At 46.4% G+C, this 26,532-nt stretch overlaps 3 protein-coding genes across 3 annotated transcripts in view; all 3 read right to left on the bottom strand.

The window, feature by feature from the left end:
• kcnd1 (potassium voltage-gated channel, Shal-related subfamily, member 1) overlaps positions 1-898 on the bottom strand; it is a 15,226-nt gene extending 14,328 nt beyond the window's left edge. The window contains 1 exon segment of the mRNA XM_055022214.1: positions 516-898. Coding sequence (XP_054878189.1) covers positions 516-671 — 156 coding nt within the window. The 5' untranslated portion in view covers positions 672-898.
• A 17,269-nt stretch (positions 899-18,167) lies between these two features.
• Positions 18,168-19,783, bottom strand: LOC129352955 (uncharacterized). Its single transcript, XM_055022166.1, has 3 exons — positions 19,775-19,783; positions 18,379-19,150; positions 18,168-18,255 (listed from the first exon to the last, which is right to left on the bottom strand). The coding sequence occupies exons 1-2, from the start codon at positions 19,781-19,783 to the stop codon at positions 18,458-18,460; spliced, it is 702 nt and encodes a 233-aa protein (XP_054878141.1). The 3' UTR covers positions 18,168-18,255; positions 18,379-18,457.
• Positions 19,784-20,624: 841 nt separating this feature from the next.
• Positions 20,625-26,532, bottom strand: part of gripap1 (GRIP1 associated protein 1) — a 30,361-nt gene continuing 24,453 nt past the window's right edge. Inside the window, 9 exon segments of the mRNA XM_055022138.1 lie at positions 20,625-22,035; positions 23,242-23,360; positions 23,363-23,413; positions 23,501-23,594; positions 23,676-23,793; positions 24,340-24,424; positions 24,427-24,468; positions 24,575-24,674; positions 24,743-24,799. Coding sequence (XP_054878113.1) covers positions 21,943-22,035; positions 23,242-23,360; positions 23,363-23,413; positions 23,501-23,594; positions 23,676-23,793; positions 24,340-24,424; positions 24,427-24,468; positions 24,575-24,674; positions 24,743-24,799 — 759 coding nt within the window. The 3' untranslated portion in view covers positions 20,625-21,942.

A 26,532-nucleotide genomic window follows, 5' to 3' on the forward strand; every position in this document is an offset into this window, starting at 1 on the left:
TCCAAAAGGAGGAACCACCTGGTGGTCCAGATCAGAACCAGAACCTGGGTGCAGACAGAGACAGTGAACCGGCACCACTCGGTCCAGCCCGATCCAGTTCCAACTGGACTCTTCCCTTTTCCTGCTGGGATGGGTTCTACTGACTGAACCTGAAGTTCTGCAGAGGCCCGGTACTGATCCGTTCATTGGTTCAGCTATAGGAGCAGGGATGCTTGTAAATGCTACAGGACAAAAGCTCCGGACCGGAACACCGGACCGGGCCCTGATCCTGGACCGGAACACCGGACCGGAGCCCTGATCCTGGACCGGAACACCGGACCGGATCGTCTGAACTTCCCAGGACGGTTCCAGTGGCTGTTTCACATGTTTCTGTTTTATCAGCTGTCTTTTCAGGGCTGAACCCAAAAGCTAATTGTGCAGCTGATGGACAGAAACATGTCCACTCCAACAGTTTGGATTCATCATGCAGAATGTTTTCATCAGCTGGAGCATGCGCAGTGGACGGCAGCACCCACCTGGAAGCGGACGCCGCTCACGTTGACGTACAGGATCTCGTCGGATCGGGACGAGTTGTCCACCGGAGGTTTGGGCATCGTCTTCTTGGCCAGCGGCAGCCAGCCCACCGCCGCCGCCCGTGCGAACGGAAGCCACGTCGCTACGCCGGCTGCCATCTTGCATCAGAGCGTTTCACAGGAGGAGTCCAGAGGCGTCAGGGGGCGGGGCCAATGGCTAAAGGTGGGAGGCCTAGTTAAAGCAGGGCTCACTGCTCCACCTGATCGGACTTCCTGGTCTGGTCTAGGCAGCGAGAGGCGAATGGGTTGGACATGTGAGTGGGGAGGAGGGGTCAGAGGTCAGGAAGGCGTCAAGCCATGTAAAAGACTCAGAAGGAGCAGGAAGACCTGGCAGGTGAACTTCCTGTTTTTTAGCTCCTCAGGGTGAAAACGGCGCGATTTCATCCAACAGGCTCTTTATTAAAGCTGAAGTCGAACAATAATAATAAAGTTTAATATCGCTGTTTATTTCTGCAGGGATCTGGAAGAAGAGCAAATAAATCCAGGAGTGATGAAGAGCGTCTCCGCCTCCTGCGCCGCTCTTATTAAAGGAGGATGATGATGATGATGATGATGCAGCGCGTCCTCGGAGGAGGCGCTCCGCTGCCTGTCCATGTAAGGCCGTCCTGTCAGGAAACACAAACACATCAGAGCCGAAGTCAGACACAAAGCAGGAGGGAAAACCACGGAAACCCGGAGGACAGGGAAGCCTGGAGGTTCAGGCAGGAAACAGGAGACCAGCGAAGGGAGACGGAGATCTGAACGGCGGACAGACTTAAAGAAGAAAACGGATCAAATAAATCAGGAAGAACAAAAGAACCAAAATCCATGAAAAGGAAAGAAAACAGAAAAATAAATCAACAGAAAATGATTTTAAATGGCCAAATATTAGAACTGGCAAAGTTTAAAAAACTTTTTTTATCAGCAGGTGTTAGTTGCCTCACAGTCAGAACTGAAGGGGCGGGCTAAGTCCCTATGTCCGGAGAAAGGGGAGGGGCTAAGTCCCTATGTCAGGAGAAAGGGGCGGGGTTAAGTCCATATGTCCATAGAAAGGGGCGGGGCTAAGTCCCTATGTCCGGAGAAAGGGGAGGGCTAAGTCCATATGTCCGGAGAAAGGGGAGGGCTAAGTCCATAGAAAGGGGAGGGGTTAAGTCCATATGTCCGGAGAAAGGGGAGGGGCTAAGTCCATAGAAAGGGGAGGGTTAAGTCCATATGTCCGGAGAAAGGGGAGGGGCTAAGTCCATAGAAAGGGGAGGGGTTAAGTCCATATGTCCATAGAAAGGGGCGGGTTAAGTCCATATGTCCATAGAAAGGGGCGGGGCTAAGTATCTATGTCCGGAGAAAGGGGAGGGGCTATGTCCGGAGAAAGGGGAGGGGCTAAGTCCATATGTCCATAGAAAGGGGCGGGGCTAAGTCCCTATGTCCGGAGAAAGGGGCGGGGTTAAGTCCATAGAAAGGGGCGGGGTTAAGTCCTTATGTCCAGAGAAGGGGGCGGGGTTAAGTCCATATGTCCATAGAAAGGGCGGGGCTAAGTCCTTATGTCCAGAGAAAGGGGCGGGTTAAGTCCTTATGTCCAGAGAAAGGGGCGGGCTAAGTCCTTATGTCCAGAGAAAGGGGAGGGGCTAAGTCCCTATGTCCAGAGAAAGGGGCGGGGTTAAGTCCATATGTCCATCGAAAGGGGAGGGGCTAAGTCCCTATGTCCGGAGAAAGGGGAGGGGCTAAGTCTCTATGTCCGGAGAAAGGGAGGGGGTAAAAGTTTGTAACATTAGTTTACAGTAAATATTGTCCACCAAGTTATAGCAACTGGTGTGTGTGTGTTTTCTAATACCTTATGGGGACCATTTTCCTGCTATGTTGTGGGAACCAAATGCTCCTTCAGGGCATTTGGTTCGGGGCCCTGAAGGAGCCACAAGGAGAGCACTGTTTGGATCAGGGTCAGATTTAGGACTGAAGTGTGAATTGAGTTTTGGTTACAGTTAAGATGAAGGTTAGACTGTAGAAATGAATGGAGGTCAATGGAAAGTCCCACAAAGACACATAAACGCGCGTGTGTGTGTGTGCGTCTGCGAGTGTGTGTGTGCTGCCTGGTTTCTTCCTCAGCAGCTGATGAAGAGTTCGGTCACACAGTCGGGGAGCGGATCTATGTGACAGAATCTATGTGATGTACCTACTGCCCAGTTTGGTCTGGTTCTGACCCATGCTCTACCTTCAGAGGTTCTGCAGAACTGGGTCAGATCCTGACCTTTGACCCACTCAGACTCCGTAAGTTGCTGTCCAGAGAATAGAGCGACCCGCGGGTCAGGAGATAGTTCTGATGTGTTCGGAACAATACCTGGAAAACGTTTCCAATACCGATCAATCCCTCTGATCAGAGGTCTTCCAGGTCCTGAAGGTCCAACACGCCCTGCTGATGACCCGGCTTCCTGGACCCTGCAGGACCTCAGTTCTCCTGAAACATCTGGAGTAAAGGCCCTGGCCTGGGATTAACCCTGGAATGAACCTGGAATAAACCTGGAATACCTGCTGATGTGCAGCGTTTCCCAATAAATCTAGAATCCCTGAAGATTCCAGGACCTCAGAGCTGCTGACGCTTCAGGAGGAAGATCGTCTTCCTCAGCTTCACACCAACAGCGTGTCTGTCTGATCTGGAGCCCGGTTCTGATCCAAACAGACATGTGAGACCGGCCACACCCAGAGGGAGATGGGCGCTGCTGGAGTGAGCTCATTAGCCGGGCTGCAGCGAGCCGCAGCAGAACCTCGGAGCTGCAGCAGCTTCTCCTGGAGGAACACGGTCCGGGTTCTGATCGGTTCTGGGTCCTGTGTGGTTGAACGGATCGAGGCCGTTCCTCTGGCAGCGACCTGAGGCACCGAGGTCCGAACATGGAGAACCGGAAGCTTCCGACGGAAACCAGAGCAGGCGAGCTGCAGCAGCTCCACCAAAATTCACCAACCAAAAGAGCCTGCAGGTCCAACACGCCCTGCTGATGACCCGGCTACCTGGACCCGGCAGGACCTCAGAAGACTTCGTTCTGACCCGACGGCAGGTCGGATCAGTCCGGTTCTGCTCTTCTGGTACAGTTTGGGTTTTAAATTGCTTCCCTGTCCTGAAGCCCAGGCACTTCGGAACCAGAACCAGAACCTTTGGATCACCAGAGTGGAGACACTAAACCTCATGTGGAAATGATCATGTTTCTCGGCACAGATTGCTGTTTGAAAACAAATTATGGTCGCCTCGGGAAAGTCAAGATGGCGGCCATGTTATTTTTGTACTGAATTGGCTAATATCACATAAATCCTTTCGGTGTTCAATCTTTCATAACTCAACATGTAGAAATCATACTTACTGATCATTCCTTAGTTTCAAAATGGCCGCCCTGGTGGTCATAAAATTATAGTCAACATATTTTGAACCATAAACATCACAGATGGTTTCACTAACTGGTCCAAAAGGATTAAAACGACAGCCATCTTGACTGAAAGTGAACTTACAGAGGAGCCCAAAGAGCGGAAACCGGAGGTCAACTGCTGACGGTTGATGTCACAGGTCATCCAGGTCATCTCCATGGAGACCATCCAGCCCACTCCAGGGCCTCACGAGGTTCTTCAAGTTCTGGCTTCAGTCAGAAAGTTCCTGATCTGCAGACCTTCGTCAAACCCGGATCCAAACACGTTTCACCAAAACTCGATTCTGAGCCTCAGAAAATCTGAATCTTGCTGGAGTCAAACCGACGGAAACCAGAACCATCAACCCAACAGGAAACCAGAACCATCAACCCAACAGGAAACCAGAACCATCAACCCAACAGGAAACTGGAGCAGACCAGCCGGTCCATCCAGGTCCGTCAGGTTCCTCCACAGGAAACATTCAGGCTGACTTCTGATTGGACAACAGCTCCAAAGGTGTGAATATTAATGAGCACAGTGTGTGTGTGTGTGTGTGAGGTGATAAAAGCAGAAGTTCATCACTAATTCATTATGTGGATTACATCAACATCAGGCAGCACACAGTAACACACACACACAGTAACACACACACACACACACACAGTAACACACACACACAGTAACACACACACAGTAACACACACACACACACACAGTAACACACACACACACAGTAACACACACACACACACACACAGTAACACACACACACAGTAACACACACACACAGTAACACACACACAGTACACACACACAGTAACACACACACACACACACACACACACAGTAACACACACACAGTAACACACACACACAGTAACACACACACACACACCCCAACACACACACACAGTAACACACACACAGTACACACACACACAGTAACACACACACAGTAACACACACAGTAACACACACACACACAGTAACACCACACACAGTAACACACACACACACACAGTAACACACACACACAGTAACACACACACACAATAACACACACACACAGTAACACACACACACAGTAACACACACACAGTAACACACACAGTAACACACACACAGTAACACACACACGTAACACACACACACAGTTGGTGTTTTTCGCTCATCGTCTCTCTGGAAGTTGAGTTTGTCTCCAAACTCTTCCTCCCATCGTCCCGTCCCGCTCCTCCTCTCCTCCTCCTCCTGCTGCTCTTCCTCTGGTCTTTCTATTCTCAGCAGTGAATCTGGAGCAGTTTAGATTTCATCCTACTTACCGCTGGTCAGGCTGATGAAGAGGAGGAAGAGGAAGCAGCTCCTCCAGGTGAAAGCAACAGAAAGAGGAAGAATAAAACAGAAAGAGGAGTAGTTGTGCCGCCTGTGAGCCGTCCTGCTCTGCTGCCGCGGCAACAACCACATCTCCTGTCCTCCTCCTCTTCCTCACGCTCCTCCTCCTCCTCCATTCGCTTGCTCGACCCTCCCTCCACTCTTCTCTCTCTCACCGCTTTCTCTTTCTGTTGTCATTCCTGCTCTTTTAGCCTTTTCCTTTCTCTTCCTCCCAACACACACACAGTTATACACACTCACAGTTACACACACTCACACACACAGTTACACTCACACACAGTTATACACTCACACACACAGTTATACACTCACACACACAGTTATACACACTCACACACAGTTATACACTCACACACACAGTTATACACTCACACACACAGTTATACACACTCACACACAGTTATACACTCACACACACAGTTATACACTCACACACACAGTTATACACACTCACACACAGTTATACACTCACACACAGTTACACACACTCACACACAGTTATACACACTCACACACAGTTATACACTCACACACACAGTTATACACTCACACACACAGTTATACACTCACACACAGTTATACACACTCACACACAGTTATACACACTCACACACAGTTATACACTCACACACACAGTTATACACTCACACACACAGTTATACACTCACACACACAGTTATACACTCACACACACAGTTATACACTCACACACACAGTTATACACACTCACACACACAGTTATACACTCACACACACAGTTTACACTCACACACACAGTTATACACTCACACACACAGTTATACACACTCACACACAGTTATACACTCACACACACAGTTATACACACTCACACACAGTTATACACTCACACACAGTTATACACTCACACACACAGTTATACACTCACACACACAGTTACACACACTCACACACACAGTTATACACTCACACACACAGTTATACACTCACACACACAGTTATACACTCACACACACAGTTATACACACTCACACACACAGTTATACACTCACACACACAGTTACACACACTCACACACAGTTATACACTCACACACACAGTTATACACTCACACACACAGTTACACACACTCACACACACAGTTATACACTCACACACACAGTTACACACACTCACACACAGTTATACACACTCACACACAGTTATACACTCACACACACAGTTATACACACTCACACACACAGTTATACACTCACACACACAGTTATACACTCACACACACAGTTACACACACTCACACACACAGTTATACACTCACACACACAGTTATACACTCACACACACAGTTATACACACTCACACACAGTTATACACACTCACACACAGTTATACACACTCACACACAGTTACACTCACACACAGTTATACACTCACACACACAGTTATACACTCACACACACAGTTACACTCACACACAGTTACACTCACACACAGTTATACACTCACACACACAGTTATACACTCACACACACAGTTATACACACTCACACACAGTTATACACTCACACACACAGTTATACACACTCACACACAGTTATACACTCACACACACAGTTATACACTCACACACACAGTTATACACACTCACACACACAGTTACACACACTCACACACAGTTATACACTCACACACACAGTTATACACACTCACACACAGTTATACACACTCACACACAGTTATACACTCACACACACAGTTATACACTCACACACACAGTTACACACACTCACACACACAGTTATACACTCACACACACAGTTATACACTCACACACACAGTTATACACACTCACACACAGTTATACACACTCACACACAGTTATACACACTCACACACAGTTACACTCACACACAGTTATACACTCACACACACAGTTATACACTCACACACACAGTTATACACTCACACACACAGTTACACTCACACACAGTTATACACTCACACACACAGTTACACACACTCACACACACAGTTACACACACACACACAGTTACACACACTCACACACAGTTATACACACTCACACACAGTTATACACACTCACACACAGTTATACACACTCACACACAGTTATACACTCACACACACAGTTATACACTCACACACACAGTTATACACTCACACACACAGTTATACACACTCACACACAGTTATACACACTCACACACAGTTATACACTCACACACACAGTTATACACTCACACACACAGTTATACACACTCACACACACAGTTATACACTCACACACACAGTTATACACTCACACACACAGTTATACACACTCACACACACAGTTACACACACTCACACACAGTTATACACTCACACACACAGTTATACACACTCACACACAGTTATACACACTCACACACAGTTATACACTCACACACACAGTTATACACTCACACACAGTTATACACTCACACACACAGTTACACTCACACACAGTTATACACTCACACACACAGTTATACACTCACACACACAGTTATACACACTCACACACAGTTATACACTCACACACACAGTTATACACTCACACACACAGTTATACACTCACACACACAGTTATACACTCACACACACAGTTATACACTCACACACACAGTATACACACTCACACACACAGTTATACACTCACACACACAGTTATACACACTCACACACAGTTATACACTCACACACACAGTTATACACTCACACACACAGTTATACACACTCACACACACAGTTATACACTCACACACAGTTATACACTCACACACACAGTTATACACACTCACACACAGTTATACACACTCACACACAGTTATACACTCACACACACAGTTATACACTCACACACACAGTTATACACTCACACACACAGTTACACTCACACACAGTTATACACTCACACACACAGTTACACACACTCACACACAGTTACACTCACACACAGTTATACACTCACACACACAGTTATACACTCACACACACAGTTACACTCACACACAGTTATACACTCACACACACAGTTATACACTCACACACACAGTTATACACACTCACACACAGTTATACACTCACACACACAGTTATACACACTCACACACAGTTATACACTCACACACACAGTTATACACTCACACACACAGTTATACACACTCACACACACAGTTACACACACTCACACACAGTTATACACTCACACACACAGTTATACACACTCACACACAGTTATACACACTCACACACAGTTATACACTCACACACACAGTTATACACTCACACACACAGTTACACACACTCACACACACAGTTATACACTCACACACACAGTTATACACTCACACACACAGTTATACACTCACACACACAGTTATACACACTCACACACAGTTACACTCACACACAGTTATACACTCACACACACAGTTATACACTCACACACACAGTTATACACACTCACACACAGTTACACTCACACACAGTTATACACTCACACACACAGTTATACACTCACACACACAGTTACACTCACACACAGTTATACACTCACACACACAGTTATACACTCACACACACAGTTATACACACTCACACACAGTTATACACTCACACACACAGTTATACACACTCACACACAGTTATACACTCACACACACAGTTATACACTCACACACACAGTTATACACACTCACACACACAGTTATACACACTCACACACAGTTATACACTCACACACACAGTTATACACACTCACACACAGTTATACACACTCACACACAGTTATACACTCACACACACAGTTATACACTCACACACACAGTTATACACTCACACACACAGTTACACTCACACACAGTTATACACTCACACACACAGTTACACACACTCACACACACAGTTATACACTCACACACACAGTTACACTCACACACACAGTTACACACACTCACACACAGTTACACACTCACACACACAGTTACACACACTCACACACACAGTTACACACTCACACACACAGTTATACACTCACACACACAGTTACACACACTCACACACAGTTATACACTCACACACACAGTTATACACTCACACACACAGTTATACACTCACACACACAGTTACACTCACACACAGTTATACACTCACACACACAGTTACACACACTCACACACACAGTTATACACTCACACACACAGTTACACTCACACACACAGTTACACACACTCACACACAGTTATACACTCACACACACAGTTACACACACTCACACACAGTTACACTCACACACAGTTACACTCACACACAGTTACACTCACACACACAGTTATACACTCACACACACAGTTATACACTCACACACACAGTTACACACACACACACACACAGTTATACACACTCACACACAGTTACACTCACACACAGTTATACACTCACACACACAGTTACACTCACACACACACAGTTATACACACTCACACACAGTTATACACTCACACACAGTTATACACTCACACACACAGTTACACACACACACACACACAGTTATACACACTCACACACAGTTATACACTCACACACAGTTACACTCACACACAGTTATACACTCACACACACAGTTATACACTCACACACACAGTTACACACACTCACACACACAGTTACACACACTCACACACACAGTTACACACACTCACACACACAGTTATACACTCACACACACAGTTACACTCACACACAGTTATACACTCACACACACAGTTACACACACTCACACACACAGTTACACTCACACACAGTTATACACTCACACACACAGTTACACTCACACACACAGTTACACTCACACACAGTTACACTCACACACAGTTACACACACTCACACACAGTTATACACTCACACACACAGTTATACACACACACAGTCAGAAATCCAAAGACTTAGAAAAGTTGAACCCTAACCCGACCTGGTCCTGAAGAACCAACCCGTTTGTCTGGTGATGAAGGGACAGGAAGTGTTAGCTCAGAGACAGGAAGTGTTAGCTCAGAGACAGGAAGTGTTAGCTCAGGGACAGGAAGTGTTAGCTCAGAGACAGGAAGTGTTTGCTCAGGGACAGGAAGTGTTAGCTCAGAGACAGGAAGTGTTAGCTCAGAGACAGGAAGTGTTAGCTCAGAGACAGGAAGTGTTAGCTCAGAGACAGGAAGTGTTAGCTCAGAGACAGGAAGTGTTTGCTCAGGGACAGGAAGTGTTAGCTCAGGGACAGGAAGTGTTTGCTCAGGGACAGGAAGTGTTAGCTCAGAGACAGGAAGTGTTAGCTCAGGTTGACAGGCCAAGCCTTAAAGGAGCTAAGGGTTTCAGCTTTTTCACAGTTTTCTGAAAGTTTGTTCCAGATTTGAGGTAAATAGAAGCTGAATGCTGCTCGCTCATGTTTGGTTCTGGTTCTGATGACCAGGACATCTGGTCATCAGAACCACTGATCCTGGAAATGTTCTGGAGCTGGCTCTGCAGGGTGAGGTCAGAGGGTAGAGGTCAGAGGTCAGCCTGATCTCTGGTTTCCAGCTGGAAGAACTGAAGCTGCATCTAGATCTATAACTCTAGATCTGTGACCCTGATGGGTCCCTGAAGGAACTAATAAACGGTTCTGTTCCTTCAGAGCGTCGGATCAAGTCAGAGGACTCCAAAGCTTCACGCTGACAGCTGGCGCCCCCTGGTGGCCTGCAGGGGGAACAGCTGGATGTTTTCCTTCTGCTGGTCTGGGTGGGGAGGAAAAACCGGACCGGACCAGATCGGTTTTGTCTTTCAGTGCGGTTCTGCCTGAGGAAGAGGAGGATGAAGGTGGAGCTTTTTGTGGCGAATCAATGAGACGAGGAGACGCTGGAAACTCGTTAATAATTCATCCTGGTACAGAGGACCTGATGGATGACAGGTGGAGGACAGGTGGAGGACAGGTGGAGGACCAGATGGAGGACAGGTGGAGGACCTGATGGATGACAGGATGGATGACAGGTGGAGGACAGGTGGAGGACAGGTGGAGGACCAGATGGAGGACAGGTGGAGGACCTGATGGATGACAGGATGGAGGACAGGTGGAGGACAGGATGGAGGACAGGTGGAGGACCAGATGGAGGACAGGTGGAGGACCTGATGGATGACAGGATGGAGGACAGGTGGAGGACCTGATGGATGACAGGATGGAGGACAGGTGGAGGACAGGATGGAGGACAGGTGGAGGACCTGATGGAGGACAGGTGGAGGACAGGTGGAGGACCAGATGGAGGACAGGTGGAGGACCTGATGGATGACAGGTGGAGGACAGGTGGAGGACAGGTGGAGGACAGGTGGAGGACCAGATGGAGGACAGGATGGAGGACAAGATGGCTGCCCAAACCTGTTGCAGGAAAACGGGTCGATCTGCTCCATCAGCGGTTCTGATCAGAATCACCTCTGAGATCCGATTCCTTCCAGGACGGTTCTGAACTTTTTGTTTCTGAAATCAGTAAAGTTTTTATCGTTTGGAGACGTTCAGAGTCTCATAGGATCAGAACCACCAGAACCACCAGAACCATCAGAACCACCAGAACCACCAGAACCACTAGAACCACCAGAACCATCAGAACCATCAGAACCACTAGAACCATCAGAACCATCAGAACCACCAGAACCATCAGAACCACCAGAACCACTAGAACCACCAGAACCACCAGAACCATCAGAACCATCAGAACCACCAGAACCACTAGAACCACCAGAACCACCAGAACCATCAGAACCACTAGAACCACTAGAACCACCAGAACCATCAGAACCATCAGAACCATCAGAACCATCAGAACCATCAGAACCACCAGAACCATCAGAACCACCAGAACCACTAGAACCACCAGAACCACCAGAACCATCAGAACCATCAGAACCACCAGAACCACTAGAACCACCAGAACCACCAGAACCATCAGAACCATCAGAACCACCAGAACCACTAGAACCACCAGAACCACCAGAACCATCAGAACCATCAGAACCACCAGAACCACTAGAACCACCAGAACCACCAGAACCATCAGAACCATCAGAACCACCAGAACCACCAGAACCATCAGAACCACCAGAACCATCAGAACCACCAGAACCATCAGAACCATCAGAACCATCAGAACCACCAGAACCATCAGAACCACCAGAACCATCAGAACCATCAGAACCATCAGAACCACCAGAACCATCAGAACCATCAGAACCATCAGAACCATCAGAACCATCAGAACCATCAAAACCACCAGAACCACCAGAACCATCAGAACCACCAGAACCACCAGAACCATCAGAACCACTAGAACCACCAGAACCACCAGAACCATCAGAACCATCAGAACCATCAGAACCATCAGAACCATCAGAACCATCAGAACCACCAGAACCATCAGAACCACCAGAACCACTAGAACCACCAGAACCACCAGAACCATCAGAACCATCAGAACCACCAGAACCACTAGAACCACCAGAACCACCAGAACCATCAGAACCATCAGAACCACTAGAACCACTAGAACCACCAGAACCATCAGAACCATCAGAACCACCAGAACCACCAGAACCATCAGAACCACCAGAACCATCAGAACCACCAGAACCATCAGAACCATCAGAACCATCAGAACCACCAGAACCATCAGAACCACCAGAACCATCAGAACCATCAGAACCATCAGAACCACCAGAACCATCAGAACCATCAGAACCATCAGAACCATCAGAACCATCAGAACCATCAAAACCACCAGAACCACCAGAACCACTAGAACCACCAGAACCATCAGAACCATCAGAACCATCAGAACCACCAGAACCATCAGAACCTCCTCACCAGATGGATGATGGTTCCTTCAGCTGCTCTGTCAGCTTCAATCTCAACACCAGTTTGTCCTTCCATCAAGTTTTCTTCTGAACTAAAGTTTTTCTCTTCCTGACTGGACAGCTCCAGTTCTGGACCCAACCCGGTTCTGGACCTGCAGTTTTCTGGTTCTCCAGCTGAACGGCCTCCAAATGTGTGGGGTTCAGCGCGGATCTGAAACCGGACCGGAACCACGCTGCTGAAACAGGACGTTCTCCTTCTGAAGTTACAGTCGTGTTCTGGTTCTAAGCGGTTCTGATCGACCCAGAAGGCGGCCCTGTCCCGACAGGAAGTCTATATTTAGCCTCTTGCTGCTGAAAACTCCTGAATTTTTTAAACCTTTGAGGCTCCGCCCCTCCAGACATGCGGGATCTCCGTGGCAACCCCCGGTTTCCCGGGACGATGCGGGCCGCGTTACATCATCAGCTCGTCTTCCTCAACCAGCTGTGATGAAGGCTCGTCCTTCAGAACCGGCCCGGTCCAACACGGAGCCTCCTTCAGTCTCACTGCAGGTCCCGATCCGCTGATCAGAGATTCAGTTCAGAAATAATGTGGATCAGAACTGACTCGTCCCGGGAGCGGGAATCACCTGGAATCACCTGGAATAACCTGGAATAACCTGGAATCACCTGGAATCGCCTGGAATAACCTGGAATCGCCTGGAGCCCATCAGATCATCTAATTGCAGCTTCACTGCAAAAACACAAAATCACCAAGTTTTTAATTCAGTTTCTACAACGATTGGATCTCGTGAGTCGAGAAGCAGCGAAATGTTTTGGTCCAATTCAAACCTGCAGCTGGAGTTCTGACTGGGAGGATAGAGACACGGCCCGGTTCTACACGGCCCGGTTCCACACGGCCCGGTTCCACACGGCCCGGTTCCACACGGCCCGGTTCCACACGGCCCGGTTTATAAACCACTGACCTGCTCAGCACCTCAATACATTAAAGATCTGCTGCTGCTGGACCCATCAGGTTCTGGTTCTGGTTCTGCAGCAGAACCAGAACCAAACATGCAAAAGCAGCATTAGATCTGGAACAAACTTCCAGAGAAGTGAGAAGCAGCCGAAACCCTGAGCTCCTTTAAATCCAGACTGACAGCAGCTGGTTGAGCTGATCTGATCAATAAGTGGACGTGGATCAATGATCTGATTGCTGTTCTCTGTGTCTGCAGTGTTCAGGATGTGAAGCTCTTTGACGTGTTGCTGAAGCTGCTGTCCAGACTGAACGTTGGTTATAAAACCGTCGAGTGGAAACGTTGCGGCTAAATGACTTTGGTCTCGTTTCACCTCAGCAGACAGTTTGCAGCAGGAACTCGACGGAGCCGTGAGTCGCTCAGGTTCTGCAGCCTGAAGCTTTTAATTACCTCCAGGTCCTTCTCCCAATTAACCTCCAGCCTCAGCCAATCAGCTGCCATCTCGTTAAGGTGCTCACCTCTCTAATCTCCCCACTGAGGGACCAGAAGTTGCTAATTAAAGGTGACGGCGGCGTCTCCAGTCACATGACCTCCATCATGACACGGCAACTTTCTTCTGACAAACTTTTGGCTAAGCAACATCTTCTCCAGGAAATAGACAGAGCCACAGTCAAAGCGGCGCTCAGAATAAACCCAAAACTTACATGTCAATGCCAGACAGTCTCATTCCATAAATTAATAACTTAGGATTTACATCCTGATCAGGCTTGTCAGATTAACAGCGTCTTTCAAAAATAACTTTTGTATTAAACACACTATGAAATATAAACATGTTAAACTGGAAGTAATCTAATTCATGTATGTAACGTGTTTCAGTTGGTGATGGAACTGCTGACAAAGGAACTTTTCAGCCATAATTTATGAAATCAGCCTTTATTTGCTCAATGCTTGAAAACATAATTCAGGAATATTTTTGTGAAGAATGATCACATATTTTCCTTTTATTGTCTGATTTGATCTAGCATGAGATTCTGCATCAAAATGTTCTGAAACATTTTTAAAGTCACTTCTGTGAAGCCAAATGAATCAAAGTGAACTTGGTGGTAAAACCTTCAGTCCTGCTGAATCCCACAGACCAGACCTGGACTTATGATTGTCTTAATGCAGCAAATATTAAAGCTGCAAAACCCTTTTTGGGTTTGGTTGAGCACAGTCACCATTAATATTACTCATTCTATCAAATGTGGATTAAAGATGCTGATATTTAGAAATGTAAAATATATTTTCTCTCTGCATTTAAGTCGATAGTTTGGTTTCTGTCAGAGAACAAAGCAAATTTCTCTTTATGGTCCATATTTTCATTTTACTTCATAGGATCCATGATTTAAAATGGATTTATGCTTTATGAAATATTTCCTCCTATTTGATTATTGCTCTGAATATTGCCATGTTCTATGAACAAATTATAAAATTTGTCCTGGAAAAAATGTAGAAAAACGGCTGATTTATTATTAATGTCACACGTTGCATGGGAACCAATAAACAGCCCAAGGAGAGCAAAGATGAGTTGATCAGGAATTAAGAGTGAAACAACGTTCTGTCCGATGCACATTTATGTTTTTGAATGTCCTTTTTGCATCATTTTGAACATGAGTTACTGAAACACCTGCACAAAATGATCCGTGCAGCAACATGTCGGGGATAAAAGCTGCTTCAGCAACACACTCTCCACTTTCTTGAAATATTTCATTAAAGCTTCTTACTGACCTGTGAACTGTGACCCTTGGGCTGATTATCTTGACAATATCAAAACTTCTCAGAGTCTTTGCTTGATTGCGTCATTTTCCCACCAGCATCAACGTAAAGCAGCAGCTCATTTGGCCACAGCAAGTCACATGACCTCCGATCCACTGGGTCCCTGACCTCCGATCCACTGGGTCCCTGACCTCCGATCCACTGGGTCCCTGACCTCCGATCCACTGGGTCCCTGACCTCCGATCCACTGGGTCCCTGACCTCCGATCCACTGGGTCCCTGACCTCCGATCCACTGGGTCCCTGACCTCCGATCCACTGGATCCCTGACCTCCGATCCACTGGATCCCTGACCTCCGATCCACTGGGTCCCTGACCTCCGATCCACTGGATCCCTGACCTCCGATCCACTGGGTCCCTGACCTCCGATCCACTGGGTCCCTGACCTCCGATCCACTGGATCCCTGACCTCCGATCCACTGGATCCCTGACCTCCGATCCACTGGATCCCTGACCTCCGATCCACTGGATCCCTGACCTCCAATCCACTGGGTCCCTGACCTCCGATCCACTGGATCCCTGAGCACACATCCAGGTTGGATTTTGATTTGATGATCATTTATTTCAGACTTTTCACCAGAAAAACAAAACATCATAATAAAGACTTTCATGTTTCTAAGTGTAAATACCTTATTGTCAAATTTACAAACTTAAGTCCATGCAAATATCACTTATTCTGTGACTTTGAGTCTGAAAAGGATGAAGTTTCACTTATATAATCATACAATCCATTCATTAATTCATAGCATAAATAATCCTCCTGTTTCCAGTATCCTTTAAAAAACACAAAACAAAAAACAGTAATAATAAATCTGAAATAATATTTCCTGAACCAGATGCAAGTATTACATACATTTATATGTATATATACTCATCTACCTGCATATTTACATAATAATATATTTACACTCATTTACATACAACATGCTGCACCCAGTCATCCATAGTGTCGTTATTCCCAGTTAAATTCATAATCCCTGTTCATCCTGATACTTTTGAATAATAACTATTTTGATTCTTTTCTTAAAAAGCCTCATGCTTGCACTTTGTTTCAGCTGTTTAGTGACTTTATTCCAGATCTTTCCTTTGTTTGAACGTTCAAAGTTGTGCAGCTGAGCTTTTCTCTGCAGCCGTATTCCCACCATCTCTAAATCATTTTTCTGGTCGTAGTTTGTTTCTAACTTTATGCATAAAAGTTTGAAACGCTACCAAATCTGGGAGTTTCAGGAGGTAAGAATCTATAAATAAATTGTTGGTATGACAATAAAAATCAATTACTGGAATGGCTCTGATCTGTAATGTGCATCATGGTTGAAGTGAAGCTGGATAAGTGTTGCAACAAACAGTAACTTGAATACGGCAAAATAATTGATGAGTGGAGAACCTGAAGGAGCAGAAATGTTCCAGCATTAGAGATAACTGCAATACTTGTAACTATTTTACATTCAACATATTTAATAAGGATTTTCCAACAGATCTTATTATGAATCAATATTCCCAAAAACTGAATGTCAGTCCCTTCTCCAGTTATATTATTAGTAAATCTCTTCGCCTTTTAAGATTCCCAAATAACATAAATTTGGTTTTACCTAAATTTAATGATAATTTGTTAATATCAAACCACTTTTTGAATTTAAATTACTCTAAATTCATTTCCATCAAAAGATGCTGTAAATTTTCACCTGTACTAAAATGTTTGTATTATCTGCAAATAAAACAAAATTGTTTTGGAAACCTAACATATATCATTTATGTATAAGATAAACAACTTTAGTCCTGATACTGAGCCCTGGGGAACACCACAAACACCGTCCAGAATCAGAACCGATCAGAACCGATCAGTACCGATCAGAACCGATCAGCATCGATTAGCACCGATCAGAACCGATCAGCACCGATTAGCACCGATCAGAACCGATTAGCACCGATCAGCATCGATTAGCACCGATCAGAACCGATCAGCACCGATCAGCACCGATCAGAACCAATCAGCACCGATTAGCACCGATCAGAACCGATCAGCACCGATCAGCACCGATCAGAACCGATCAGCACCGATCAGCATCGATTAGCACCGATCAGCACCGATCAGAACCGATCAGCATCGATCAGCATCGATCAGCATCGATCAGCATCGATCAGCATCGATCAGCATCGATCAGCACCGATTAGCATCGATCAGCATCGATCAGCATCGATCAGCAAGGTGGGGCCCGTCTCCATCAGCCAACAGATGACAGGCGGGTTCATCCTGGACGGGTCACCGGTCCAAAACGGGCCCTGAAAGATTACGATGAATAAACTCTATGAAACACAAACAGTGGATTAACAAGGGGAATCAATTCTGTCCAGTTATTTTAAAATTAAATGATGTTTATTAAGCTCTTAGTGTCAGAAACTCACCAGATTCTGCTGGTAAACTGTGGCCAGCTGCTCAGTAAATAGAACTCCTTCATCATGAAGACGATGTGGAGCTTCATCCTCAGAGCTGGTTGGTGATCTGGTTGGTGATCCAGTTGGTGATCTGGTTGATGATCCGGTTGGTGATCTGGTTGGTGATCTGGTTGGTGATCTGGTTGATGATCCGGTTGGTGATCCAGTTGGTGATCTGGTTGATGATCCGGTTGGTGATCCAGTTGGTGATCTGGTTGATGATCCGGTTGGTGATCCGGTTGGTGATCCGGTTGGTGATCCGGTTGGTGATCCGGTTGGTGATCTGGTTGATGATCCGGTTGATGATCCGGTTGATGATCCGGTTGATCTGGTTGGTGATCTGGTTGATGATCCGGTTGATGATCCGGTTGATGATCCGGTTGGTGATCCGGTTGGTGATCTGGTTGATGATCCGGTTGATGATCCGGTTGATGATCCGGTTGATGATCCGGTTGATGATCCGGTTGATCTGGTTGGTGATCTGGTTGGTGATCCGGTTGATGATCCGGTTGATGATCCGGTTGGTGATCCAGTTGGTGATCTGGTTGATGATCCGGTTGGTGATCTGGTTGGTGATCTGGTTGATGATCTGGTTGATGATCTGGTTGATGATCTGGTTGGTGATCTGGTTGGTGATCTGGTTGATGATCTGGTTGATGATCTGGTTGATGATCTGGTTGGTGATCCGGTTGGTGATCCGGTTGGTGATCTGGTTGGTGATCTGGTTGGTGATCCGGTGGAGCTAGAGCCTCTGAGACAGGAAAGGATTTAGGTTTTCTTATTTCTGATCTCTGGCTTCATCTTTCATCTTAATCTGCAAGAATATGTTAATGATAAAATCAATGATGAAGGAGTTATAATAACAGCTTCACAATATCAAAGTCTCTGGAATAATGAGCTTCATTAAAACCAGGTTGTGAAGAAAACTGTATGACGTTGCAACAAACAGAACATGAAGCTGAATGATTGTTTAGTAATAATCAGAAAAGTCACAATAAAATTCAACAAATAATAATTTTCTGTTAGTTTGTTTTTATCTTTGCCACACTGTTTATAATTAAACAAAGATAATTAGCATTTGAAGCGAACTTACCACCAGCTAGCAACACGTTAGCATCCTGTGTCCTTTTAGCTCCTTTCGTGACCCACATTTCATTTCCATCGGTTCTGTTCCTGTTGTTGTCGTCTAACTTGGACTAGGACGTCACCAGCTTGAATTTACCTAAGCTACTAACTATTATCAGGCCCTCTCTACTTTTAACTCAATATTATGTAAGTAAAAATGGCAAATTTGAACAGCGTCTGTTATCTTCTTGGATTTTCTTACTTTTTTGGCGCTTTTTAAAAAATCTGAAGTTTGCAATACCGCCACCATCTGGTCTGGAGTGTGAACTGGAGCTAAAGCTGTTCACTTATAGATGCATCTGAAAGTGGATTGGACACATTATTCACAACTTTGTTGTGAATAACAAAGTTATTCAAAGTTATGATCCAAACTTTACATCAAGTTCCACTATAAGGACAAATTTTTTTTATTCTTTGCAGTTTTCTCAAAAATAGTAAAAGATTATTAAGGCACCTGAAAGGCATTAAATTACATTGAGATATTATTTACAACATACTGAGAGTAATCAGTTATAGTAAGCATTAAATAAATTTTAAGTTAATTAAAAAAATACTAGTTTAAAATATGTTTTAAAGATATTTAATATCTTTTAAATATACACTTGAGTACGTGTATATTTACACTTGAGAAAATACATATTTTGTTCTCTTAAAAGTATACTTTTATTTACTATATTTCTTAAAATTAAAAATACAATTTTGGTACAATTGTATTTGAGTATGTTTCAAGTTATAATGTCAAATTGGTACAAGGATGCTTTGAGTATACTTTCTATATATTTATTGGTAGTACAATTTATACTTGAAAATGTACTTACAAATGTAAGTAAGTTTGAAATATACTAAAGTATTTTTTTAGGAATAACTCTTCAACACGCCGTCTGCTCCGGTCAGAAAGATGATTTTCAGAAATAATTTTTCATTGATTGATTTTAGTTGCCTCTGCGATGAACTCTGTCTACAATGTCCGTCCATGTGCAGTCAGGGCTGTGAATTATAACCTGTAAAATGACCGATGGGCTTTACATTTTCCAGTCAAATATGAAAAATATTCTGTTAAGACGACCTCTGGTCAAGAAATGACTCCTGACTTGGCGCTGGTTCCACACAGGATTTTATTTCTCTTCATGGATACAATAATTAGCGTCATGATGATCAGACATAAATAGTTTATTCTTTAAATCACAGCGATTATTTACAGAACCAGACGGTACAAACACGGTTCTGATCCAAACGGCACACAAAACCTGTTCAGATTAGATGTTTCAGATGATAAAACTCAAACTTCCTGAAGCTGCACAGAAAAGAACCGGCTCCGGCCAAAACGAGCCGAGACGTCAGTCGAAAGCAGAGTCCAGTATGTAGTCAGAGCCGAATGGTCAGTAAGTCATAAGTTCAAACTCATAATGGAAACGTGAATTCTGCACAAAGTAGACTGATCCGGACTCTGCATGAGCAGAGGAAATGTTTCCAGGAAGTAGACACAGTCCAGAGGAGAGCTGAAACCAGAACCAGCTGCAGAACTTTGATTCTGTCGGGGAGGGAAACCAGGAAGTAGTCTAACCCTTGATTAGTGATTAATTGCTGCAGGTCCGGTTCTGGATCAGAGACGCTACAGAACTTGCCACACAGCAGAAGCCCGACCTGCTGGTCCGTTCTACTCTGGGTCAGAACATCAGCTGGTTCTGTGTGAAACTTAACAGAAACTTTTGTTTTCAGGAAAGAACCGGTTCCGGTTTAACAGATCCCAAAATCGGTCAGGACCAGGATAGGTTCACTGTCTGCTGGTTCGGATCAGAACCAGTCAGATGGTTCCGTTTGCTTCTGCAGAATCTGGTCTCATTCTGGAACAGGTCCAGAACCGACCTAAACTCAAATACTTTGTGACCTGGTCAGGAACATCTGGACTGTGTGGTTCTGTTTATTGTAGCAGACAGAACCATTCAGAACCAGAACCAGTCGGACCTCCTGCTGCAGGTCAAGGTGGCCCAGTTTGGCTGTAGTGACGGGCGGATGCGGTAGAATCTCCGGTTCCGTCTTCAGAACGTTTTCTAGTAAAGTTCAGCATTGTGAGAGCGAAACCAAAACAGTAACCATAACAACCGGAAAGCGAGCTCACTGATTGGCTGTCAGTCTGTGCTCAGTTGTCATGGTGACCACAAAGTCCATGAACTGATGAGGTCAGAGGTCAGCATGCTGTAAGATAAACACAGAGTTCTCCAGGTCATAGCCAGGGCCCAGAGAGGTGAGCGGTGCAGTCTAATTACAGTACATTCAGCAAAAGAAATGAGACCTTCAGAGATCCTCGTCCTCCGGCCCAGACCACACCGGCTCCAGAAAGTAGACAGACCCCAGCAGGTTGTGAATGCAGCAAGTGAGGAGGAAGGAAGCAAGCAGGACGGATCCAGATTATAGTCTCATCCGGAACCGGTGGCGCACACTAACGTCTGGACCACCCTCTTTACTGAGCCGGACTAATTCCTGGGACAGCAGCTCCAGGTCCTGCAGGGAGACACGGAGGTTTGGGTCAGAACCGTCAGGTCACTCCACTCCAGAACACTTTCTGCAGCTTTTGCCTTCAACCATTTTATGCAAAACAAACAAACCAATTTTTAAAAAATCAGAAAATGAATAAATGAAGCTGTATCGAATTTTAGATGTTCAAGTAATGCTTTCATGTTTTTTCCCTCAGAAACAACCTGAGTGTTGCTGAGATGTTTTTCATGCATGTTTGAAGCGATACGCACATGATGCTAACATATGCTGAAACACATAGGTGGACCTAACCCCGCCTTCGAGGCGCAGCTCCTCCCCCACCCAGCTCCTTGAGACTAGCCAGCAGAATTTAGCAAACACCTGAGGTCATTATAGGAGCTGCTGCTCAGAGCAACGCTGGTAAAAAGGTTAAAAGAGGAGCCATGTTGGGACGATGTCCTGGAGGCGGAGCATCGGAGACCCAATTTCAGAAAGTCAAATATATATTTGATAAATATAAGATCTCATATCAACAGATAACAGGTAGGAGTTGCTGATTATGACAAAAAAAGAAAACTGCATGTTCTGTTTCACATGCTTTATCATCCTAACCATATTCAGAGTGTTAAGCGTGTTTAGCATGCTAAATATGTTCAGCATACTAAGCTTGTTTAGCGTGCATGGTGGGTTTAGCGTGCACTGCATGTTTAGCATGCTTAGTGTGTTTTGGCTTGATAAACTTGTTTAGCATTGTTAGCATGCTTAGCTTGTTCAGCGGGTTTAGTGTGCATAGCGTGTTTAGCATGCTTATTTAGCTTGTTTAGCGTATTTAGCTTGATTAACATGCTGAGCTTGTTTAGCATGCTAAGCATGTGTAGCTTGCTAAGCTTGTTTATCATGCTCAGAGTGTTTAGCATGCACTGCATGTTTAGTATGTTTGCTTGTTCAGGATTCTTAGTGTGTTTAGCTTGATAAACATTTTTAGCATTTTAGCATGCTTAGCTTGTTCAGCGTGCATAGCGGGTTTAACATGCATTGCGAGTTTAGCATATTTAGAATGCATAGCGTGTTCAGTGTGCTTAGCTTGTTTACCATGCATAGCATGTTAAGAATGCTTGGCGTGTTTAAGTTGCTAAGCATGTTTGGCATGCATAGCGTGTTCAGCATGCTTGGCAAGTTTAGCATGCTTAATGTTTAGCTTGCTAAGCTTGTTTAGCATGCTTAGCGTGGTACCTTCTGCAGGTGCATGTTTTTGGTCAGCTGCTCCTCCAGCATGTTCTGCAGCTTCTTGTTCATCTCCCTCAGGTTCTCGTCTCCGGGTTTCACCAGGTCTCTGAGCACCGAGCCCAAAATCCTCTGTCTCCCTGGGAGCCTCCATGAGCTGCCAATGCGCTGCCCGACACGTCTGAGGAGAGGTCAGAGGTCAGGATGAGACCAGAAGATTCTGGACGGTAACAGTGAAGGAGACCCGGCCCGGTTCTGGTGTCCTCACCTCTGCGGCTGTCCATCACGTAGGTCTCGATGATGGCGCTCTTCCTGCAGATGTCCTCGGCCATCGACGAGCAGCTCACCTCCAGGTGCTTCACCTGCACCAGGTAGAGCAGCGTGGTTACCATGGCAATGGCTTATCCGATACAGTTACCACGGTAACCATGGCAGCATCTCACCTTCTCCTCCAGCATCCATTTCTCCTGCTGGACCTCGGCCAGCCGCTGGAACAGTTCCCCGACCTCGTCATCAGAAAGATCGGCGGGTCGCTGCGACTGTGGGCTGCCGGCGCCGGAACTGGACGGAGACACACTGGGGTCAGAGGTCACCTACACCTACCAACACTATAATGAGCTCTACACCAACTCCTGACGGAGACACCAGATACATGGGAAAGACCTGGAAAACCTGGAAAGACCTGGAAACACCTGGAAACACCTGAAAACACCTGGAAACTGGTGATGCGTTGATGTTTCTGTCCGGCCGACATGGATCCAGTTTGTTTTATTACTATTTACTGGTATCAAGATGGCGCCCTGCTCGTCTCTGGTTCTTGGGTCGTCTTCTTTTGTAATGAGGCGTAACCGTAGCAACCAGACCCGTCCTCTGGGGGTAGCTGTGACCCCTAGCTTAGGGTGAACTTCCAGCAGAGCCAATCAGGAGCAGGCAGCATGTTACTGTGGACCTGTAGTCAGAGGCTTTCTCAGAGCCGCTGTAGTACTGACTGCTACAGGAGCCCGTGAGTTTCTTCAGAAGCTCAGATGATACGAGTTTCAACATGGATTTTGTCAGCGGCTCAGAAAGTTTTGGTAAAAGACGCTGAAGCTGAAGAAGTTGACCCACCCGGTTCTGGTTGGCCGCTGCGCGTCCTTCATCACGTCTCTGTAGGAGAACGACGACACAGAGGACGAGTCTCCGGTCTGCTGGTGCGGCTGGGACTGCTGATCTCAGACAGGACCAGCTCCTCCAGACCTGAAGGACAAACAGTTGGACAGAACTAATACAGCCGCACCTGGTTCTGGTTCTGGAGGCCAGTGAGTGCGGTCGGTAATGACATCGCCGCCTCAGGTGCGTCTACCTGTCCTGGTCCTGCTGTTGGTCAGGATCTCCTGTAGCCGCTCCTGCAGCTTGTCGGCCCGCCTCCTCTCCAGCTGCAGCTGCCGCTTCAGGTCCTTCAGCTGCAGAGACGCCCAGAGTTAGTCGGCGCCGCACGACTCTCACCTGCTGCGGGCCGGCTGGGACTCACCGCAGAGCTGCCCTTCTTCTCCAGGATCCGCTGGCCGTCCACCGTGTCCTTCAGCTCCTGGAACAGGAAGACCGGCTGAATGGACCAGGACCACGACTGGACCCAGTAGAACTAGCAGGACTGATCTCGGCACGGCAAAGAAACCATCTGATTGGCTGCTGACTGCATTCACTGATTGGATAGAAGATTTATCCTAAACAACCTTGAGTTGCGTTTAGATCGTAAGTTTCCTGAGGACGTGCCGCTGCTGTCAGAGCCGCTCTGCCTGGATCAATGTTTATCAGCAGCTAACTGCTAACAGCTCGTCAGTAGATGCTAGCCGCTAACAGCTCGTCGGTAGATGCTAGCCGCTAACAGCTCGTCGGTAGATGCTAGCGCTAACAGCTCGTCGTAGAGCTAGCCGCTAACAGCTCGTCGTTAACTGCTAGCCGCTATCAGCTCGTCGTAGATGCTAGCCGCTAACAGCTCGTCGGTAGATGCTAGCCGCTAACAGCTCGTCGGTAGCTGCTAGCCGCTAACAGCTCGTCGGTAGATGCTAGCTGCTAACTGCTCGTCGGTAGATGCCAACTGCTAACAGCTCGTCGGTAGATGCTAGCTGCTGGTCGGTAGATGCTAGCTGCTAACTGCTTGTCGGTAGATGCTAGCCGCTAACTGCTCATCGGTAGATGCTAGATGCTAACTGCTTGTCGGTAGATGCTAGCTGCTAACTGCTGGTCGGTAGATGCTAGCCGCTAACAGCTCATTGGTAGATGCTAGCCGCTAACTGCTGGTCGGTAGATGCTAGCTGCAACTGCTTGTCGGTAGATGCTAGCCGCTAACTGCTCGTTGGTAGATGCTAGCCGCTAACTGCTGGTCGGTAGATGCTAGCTGCTAACAGCTCGGTGGTAGATGCTATCTGCTAACTGCTCGTCGGTAGATGCTAGCTGCTAACTGCTTGCCGGTAGATGCTAGATGCTAGCTGCTAACTGCTCGTCGGTAGATGCTAGCCGCTAACTGCTAGTCGGTAGATGCTAACTGCTAGTCAGTAGATGCTAGCTGCTAACTGCTAGTCAGTAGATGCCTGCTGCTAACTGTTTGTCGATAGATGCTAGCCTCTAACTGCTCGTCGGTAGATGCTAGCCGCTAACTGCTCGTCGGTAGATGCTAGCTGCTAACTGCTCGTTGGTAGATGCTAGATGCTGGTCGGTAGATGCTAGCTGCTAACTGCTTGTCGGTAGATGCTAGCCGCTAACTGCTCGTCGGTAGATGCTAGCTGCTAACTGCTGGTCGGTAGATGCTAGCTGCTAACTGCTGGTCGGTAGATGCTAGCCGCTAACAGCTCGGTGGTAGATGCTAGCCGCTAACTGCTGGTCGGTAGATGCTAGCCGCTAACAGCTCGGTGGTAGATGCTAGCTGCTAACTGCTCGTCGGTAGATGCTGGCTGCTAACTGCTCGTCGGTAGATGCTAGTTGCTAACTGCTAGTCGGTAGATGCTAGCTGCTAACTGCTAGTCGGTAGATGCTAGCCGCTAACTGCTCGTCAATAGATGCTAGCCGCTAACAGCTTGTCGGTAGATGCTAGCTGCTAACTGCTCGTCGGTAGATGCTAGCCGCTAACTGCTCGTCGGTAGATGCTAGCTGCTAACTGCTTGTCGGTAGATGCTAGCTGCTAACTGCTGGTCGGTAGATGCTAGCCGCTAACAGCTCGGTGGTAGATGCTAGCCGCTAACTGCTGGTCGGTAGATGCTAGCCGCTAACAGCTCGGTGGTAGATGCTAGCTGCTAACTGCTCGTCGGTAGATGCTGGCTGCTA

This window comes from Poeciliopsis prolifica, unplaced genomic scaffold (genome assembly GCF_027474105.1).
Source record: "Poeciliopsis prolifica strain line A6 unplaced genomic scaffold, Auburn_PproV2 SCAFFOLD082, whole genome shotgun sequence".
NCBI classification, from domain to species: Eukaryota; Metazoa; Chordata; class Actinopteri; order Cyprinodontiformes; family Poeciliidae; genus Poeciliopsis; species Poeciliopsis prolifica.